This window comes from Leucopleurus acutus (genome assembly GCF_964270905.1).
Source record: "Leucopleurus acutus genome assembly, chromosome: 6".
Classification (NCBI taxonomy): Eukaryota; Metazoa; Chordata; class Mammalia; order Artiodactyla; family Delphinidae; genus Leucopleurus; species Leucopleurus acutus.
The window spans coordinates 74232169-74238321 of record NC_139149.1 but is presented as its reverse complement, the minus strand read 5'-3'; the positions used below and the strand labels follow the sequence as shown (position 1 = coordinate 74238321).

General features: G+C 42.8%; 1 protein-coding gene across 2 annotated transcripts; it reads right to left on the bottom strand.

Moving 5' to 3' along the window:
- Positions 1-3342: 3342 nt before the first annotated feature.
- Positions 3343-4476, bottom strand: LOC309962720 (nucleophosmin-like; the record flags this gene model as incomplete). Of its 2 annotated transcripts, XM_082840668.1 has the most annotated exons (2): positions 3343-4124; positions 4419-4476. In XM_082840668.1, the coding sequence occupies 2 exons, from the start codon at positions 4474-4476 to the stop codon at positions 3610-3612; spliced, it is 573 nt and encodes a 190-aa protein (XP_082696794.1). In that variant the 3' UTR covers positions 3343-3609. The 2 variants fall into 2 exon arrangements, with proteins under 2 accessions (XP_082696794.1, XP_082696793.1); XM_082840667.1 differs by having other exon boundaries at positions 3343-4476.
- Positions 4477-6153: the final 1677 nt, after the last annotated feature.

Genomic DNA, 6153 nt, shown 5'->3' with positions numbered 1-6153 from the left:
TGCAGTCAGTACCTAGACCTTCAATCATGTGGCTCTCATGTGTTTTCGTATCCTCTGAGTTGGTTAGTCTAATTCCTGAATTAATTGGTTCTGATGAAGAAATCGGAACAGAAGCAGGTCTCCGGGGTGACAAACTTAACTGCATATATTCTGTTTGTTAAATGTGCACACTTCCTTGTGTGTCATAGGAAGCCTATGAAGGAGGGATAGTGAATTGATTAGATCACAGGACCAGGGTTCAGAAAGGTCTCCATGGGCTGAAATGAGTGACCAAAATATAAGCAGATGCAATTCAGTGGGGGGAAAAGAACACAAGTCTCTTCTTGGACCTGGTGCACAGTACAGAGAGGAAGAGCGCTCTCCCCTGTACAACATTTGAAGGGTTATTATCGAAGAGGGTTTCTAAACTTAAGGCCCACGGACCATTATATGCCTTAGGAGGTCTGCTTGTCAGCTTTTGTGCATGGCTACAGACTACATTTTTTCTGGGGGTAGGACCTGTAATGTTTATTAAATTCTCAAAATAAAAACAAACAAACAGATTAGATCTAATAGTTATAATTGGAAAAAATAAAAGGAAGCTACAGATTTTTTTTTCTCAACGTGAGGAAATCGTTTCTTAGTGAAAGCCAACCAGGATGGAATGTGCTACCATGGGAAGTTTCAAATTTCTGGACCACTTGGCCAGTGTATCATAGAGGAGATTTAAGCAACAGATGGGTGGTTGAAACGTGTTTTTATGTTTCTATAAAACAAACAATGTTGTACATGGAGAGACAACTTACTTGATGACAACTAATGTGAATGCTGGTGGGATTAGGGAGGGTCGAGGCCCTGAACCACAGAGACTGTGGCAGGAATTGCAAGTGGGGTGCCTCCTCTCAGCAGATCCTGGGTCACAGATTGTTAGACCAAAAGACACCCTTGTGGTTTCGTTTTGCCTTTGAGTCTAGATGGAGGACTTACTCTATGGTGAGTTTGTTCATGGTGTCTGATAGACAAAATACCCACAAACTGTTATTTGGGGAAGTAGGTAGAGACATAAAGGGTGAGCAGTACGGTGGTTAAGAGCATGGACTATGAATTTCCCTCCTGCCTCCATATTTACCAGCTGTGTGTGATACTGGAGCAGTTATGCAGCTACCCTGTGCTTGTTTCCTCACATGTAAAATGGTAAATGCCAGTAGTACCTATATTATAGGTTGGAGAATCAAAGAAACACAAAAAGTCATGGAAAGAATTAAAAATCATGATAATAGAAAGTTGGCTATATGACTGTTGTCATTTCTAGTTACTGGTTGAAAATATTTGAATTCTATTACAAACTCATTTTTCCGCAGTGTGGTATAAGGAGAATTCCTTACCTCTCTGACTTCATGTCTCCTAATTATAAGATGGTGACCATATTTACATTAGACAAAGATAGTATCCCATTTAATACTGCCCTTAAGAACTAAGCAAGTCAAAGGATCCTGAAAGATCTTTCTTAGGAAGCAGAGTTCAACAATAAGTTTACAAATTTAGGTTTGTATTAGTGCATTAATTCTTAATTTTGAGGCAGTACTGTAGATTAGGTTTTTAAATCAGCAGCAAGGTGTACTGATCTGCCTACCATCAGGTTTTGTTGGAGCCTCACCTATGTTTTGAGTCTGCTGTCTCTAGAACTCTACCCAAAACTTTTTATTTTTTTATTTTTATATTTCCTCTAACGCATTTTTTAAGGGAGACTTTTTAAAACTTTGGTAGGAAAGAGACCTTTTTGGATGTTAACTGTTTTTATTATTTCTGTGCTGGCAGTCTCACTGATGTTGGGCCTTACTTGTTATTTAGATGTTAGGGGTGTCTGCCATTTTTATCTCTAAGGAAAATGTTCTTCTTGTTTTTTTTTTTAATAAATTTATTTATTTATTTTTGGCGTCGTTGGGTCTTCGTTGCTGCACGCAGGCTTTCTCTAGTTGTGGCGAGCGGGGGCTACTCGTCATTGTGGTGCACGGGCTTCTCATTGTGGTGACCAAGTAAGTCCCCCAAAACTTTTTTTTTTTTTTAATAAATTTATTGGCTGTGTTTGGTCTTCCTTGCTGCGCGCGGGCTTTCTCTAGTTGGAGCGAGCGGGGGCTACTCTTCGTTGTGGTGCGTGGGCTTCTCATTGCGGTGGCCTCTCTTGTTGCAGAGCAAGGGCTCTAGGCATGCAGGCTTCAGTAGTTGCGGCACGTGGGCTCAGTAGTTGTGGCTTGCGGGCTCTAGAGTGCAGACTCAGTAGTTGTGGCGCATGGGCTTAGTTGCTCCGCGCATGTGGGATCTTCCCGGACCAGGAATTGAACCCGTGTCCCCTGCATTGGCAGGCGGATTCTTTTTATTTATTTATTTATTTATTTATTTATTTATTTATTTATTTATTTAGCGGTACGCGGGCCTCTCACTGCCGTGGCCTCTCCCGTTGCGGAGCACAGGCTCCAGACCCGCAGGCCCAGCGGCCATGGCTCACAGGCCCAGCCGCTCCGCGGCATGTGGGATCCTCCTGGACCGGGGCACGAACCCGTGTCCCCTGCATCGGCAGGCGGACTCTGAACCACTGCGCCACCAGGGAAGCCCCCCCAAAACTTTTAATACAAAATATCTAAGAGGTTTGGTGTGTTTTTTTTTGTATCTGTAGGTTTCAAGAGCTTCACAGTAATCCTTGATTTAGCCCCCAGCCAGAGCTGGGCTTCCCAGAGCTAGAGGGGAACTCTGCCTCCCAAGCACTCAGATCCTTGGATGCCTCATAACAGATGACAGACTCCTCTGCTGGGATGTTTTTGCAACAGGGAGCACCCTGCCAATTGGCTAGGGAGGTTCATCATGCTTTGCAGTCTATTTATAACTGGGGTTTTTTTTGTCTTAAAAAGAGGACTTGGTGGACTTCCCTGGTGGTGCAGTGGTTAAGAATCTGCCTGCCAGTGCAGGGGACACGGGTTCAAGCCCTGGTCCAGGAAGATCCCACATGCTGCGGAGCAGCTATGCCCATGCACCACAACTACTGAGCCTGTGCTCTAGGGCCCGTGTGGCACAACTACTGAGCCCACATGCCACAGCTACTGAAGCCCGCGTGCCTAGAGCCTGTGCTCGCAACAAGAGAAACCACCGCAATGAGAAGCCTGCGCACCGCAACAAAGAGCCGCCCCCGCTCGCCGCAACTAGAGAAAGCCCATGCACAGCAACAAAGACCCAACACAGCCAAAATAAATTTTAAAAAAATTTATTTTTTAAAAAAAGAGGCCTTTGTGTATATGTATTTAATGTATAAGAATGCATAATCTTTTTTTAATACTGAGTTTATTTCACGTGTATATTTTTGTTTCCCCACCATTTCCATTTGTCTGACCACCACTACTACTATGTCCTATCATAACATTCCATACATACTTAAAACCAAGCAAAGGGTGGAGTTCCATCTTTAAAAACTAAACAGACATTTTGGACAACACATTCTTGGCAATGGAACCTGGACAACATTTATCAGACACGGTAGGAGAAGTTCTCACTCTGCATTATAAAAAGGACAGCCAGATATCAACTGTTACAGAAATGAAATAAGATAGAAAATTTTACCAAACTGTTTAAACTATTTTCTTAAAGAAACTTACTCCACTGCCAGAGATCTTGAGTAGCCTCCTGGTCAGTCATCTGGAAACAATTCTTCACATAATTGCTGAATTTCGCTTCCGCTTTAGGAAGGGAACCACCTTTTTCTATACTTGCTTGCATTTTTGCTTTAATGTCTTCTACAGAGCTAGGTCCTTTTGGTGTTTTAGGAGTTTTTTCCTGTTTTTTGAAGGATTCTTGACCTTTTGATCTTGGTGTTGATGGTTTTGAGTCTTTTCCATTCTGGTTTGATTTTTGTGCATTTTTGGCTGGAGTATCTCGTACAGACCTCTTTACTGGAGCTTTTTCTTCAGCTTCCTCATCATTAAAGTCATCATCATCATCGTCATCTTCATCATCATCTTCATCTTCATCAGCAGCAAGTTTTACTTTTTTCTGTGGAAACTTGCTACCACTTCCAGGGGCAGAACGCTTTCTAGGTATACTTAGGAGTTTCACATCCTCCTCCTCTTCATCTTCTGACTCTGCATCTTCCTCCACAGCTACTAAGTGCTGTCTACTAATACGCACAGGCCCTGAACCACACTTCAACCATAAGACCACAGGTGGTGTTATTTCAAAGCCCCCAAGGGAAACCGTTGGCTGCACAGACATTTTCAAAGTTGCCAGTGTTACTTTAATTGGGCTGCCTTCATAATTCATCTCCTCTGCTTCGACAATGTGCAATTCATCCTTTGCACCAGCCCCTAAACTGACCGTTCTTGAAGATAACTGGTGCTCATTTTCATCATTATCCACCTTACAGTGATAATCTTTGTCGGCCTTTAGTTCACAACTGAAAAGATAGTTCTGGGTCCTCAGGGGGCTCATGTCCATGTCCATCAAATCTTCCATGGGTTGGTGGCACACACTTAGGTGGGAGAGAAGGTGGATGGAGATAAAAGACCGCTGTTCCAGGGAACAGTCGAGCAGGACAGAATCACACCAGGGAAAAGCAGAATGCATAATCTTTAATTAATAACTGATGGAGCCTCATATGAAGGGTAATAGGTTTTTGCTTTTAAATCTAGCTTCAAATGCTAAATTAACAGTGTGGGCTAACATGCATCAGGATAGCCTCATTGGTTTTGACTCTACTACTTTGAGGTCTGTGATAATTGGCTGGACCAGTGTGTGCATTTGCTAAGTCAGTCATCTTCTATATAACGTAAATTAATAGTATACTGAAACATTTAAGAGGCTTAAAAGAACTGCTTTTTTTTTAACATCTTTATTGGAGTATAATTGCTTTACAATGGTGTGTTAGTTTCTGCTTTACAACAAAATGAATCAGTTATATATATACATATGTTCCCATATCTCTTCCCTCTTGCATCTCCCTCCCTCCCACCCTCCCCATCCCACCCCTCCAGGCGATCACAGAGCACCGAGCTGATCTCCGGGTGCTATGCGGCTGCTTCCCACTAGCTATCTACCTTACGTTTGGTAGTGTATATATAAAAGAACTGCTTTTAAGTAACTTATAAACAACTACTAAAAAACTCGTTATAATTTACTCATCTATTCATCACATCTTTTCTTGAGAGGAATCAGAGACTTAAGAAGTTGACAAGGCTAATCTTCAAATCTGAGTTCTTGGCATTCTTTGAAAAGAATGGTTTTATCAGCTACTTATCTTCGGCCCAAGCTTCTGTTTTCCACCCAGTCCCCCATCTGCCTTGTCCTGCTTGGCTGCTGTTTTAATTTGTTATTCATGTAAAGTATTTGAGAGCTAGTCTATGCTGATTTGCAGAAGTCCAGTTTTCCTCAGGCTGTTTATCTTCTTCTGTAGTGTCTGCTTTCTATTTGTTGTGTTGGGTTAAAAGTGAAACAGTTGGGAAGGAGACAGCCTCTCATATGACTTTACTTCATGACCAGGAAACACTTCTGGGACAGCCCTCCCCAGTCACTCCAGTCTGGAGCCATACAAGCCAGAACCCAGGGTCCTGAACCCCATCTCCTTCTCCCTCAACCCACAAGCTCGCTGAGCCTTGGCTTCCGCTGGTGCATAAACAACATTCCTCCTCAGAAGCACTCCATGGTTTACAGTTTTGCTCTTTGAACATTTCCTGTCCCAAAGTGAAAGACCTGGTTAGAGACCATTTCTAGAACATCTTGCATTCAAGAACAAAAGAACTGTGACTTCAGTCAAACTCTTAGATACAAACTTTTTTAAGGTTGAAGCAATTTGAATTTAGGACTAAAGTCTAATCTTCCGATCACTATAAAGTCAGGGAGAAGGAGCCCCTCCTCTTCTCCTATGCACTTGAAAGTCTAGCAATATAACTCTCTAACATACCCTCATAGCTGTCAGCAGATCACGTTTCCAGGCCTTTGCCTGCACTGGCAGGCCTCCCTCGCACAAGTGAGTGATCTTCAAAGCCTTTTCCTTTAGGGCTCAGCTCAGCAACACCTTCCCTGTAAAACAGCCTGGTACACTGACCTCACCAGGTTGTGATAGGTGCTCCCTTCACTGTCACATACCGCGTATTCCTTTTTTAAAGTTATCTTGCTTCATGCAGGTTCTCGTCC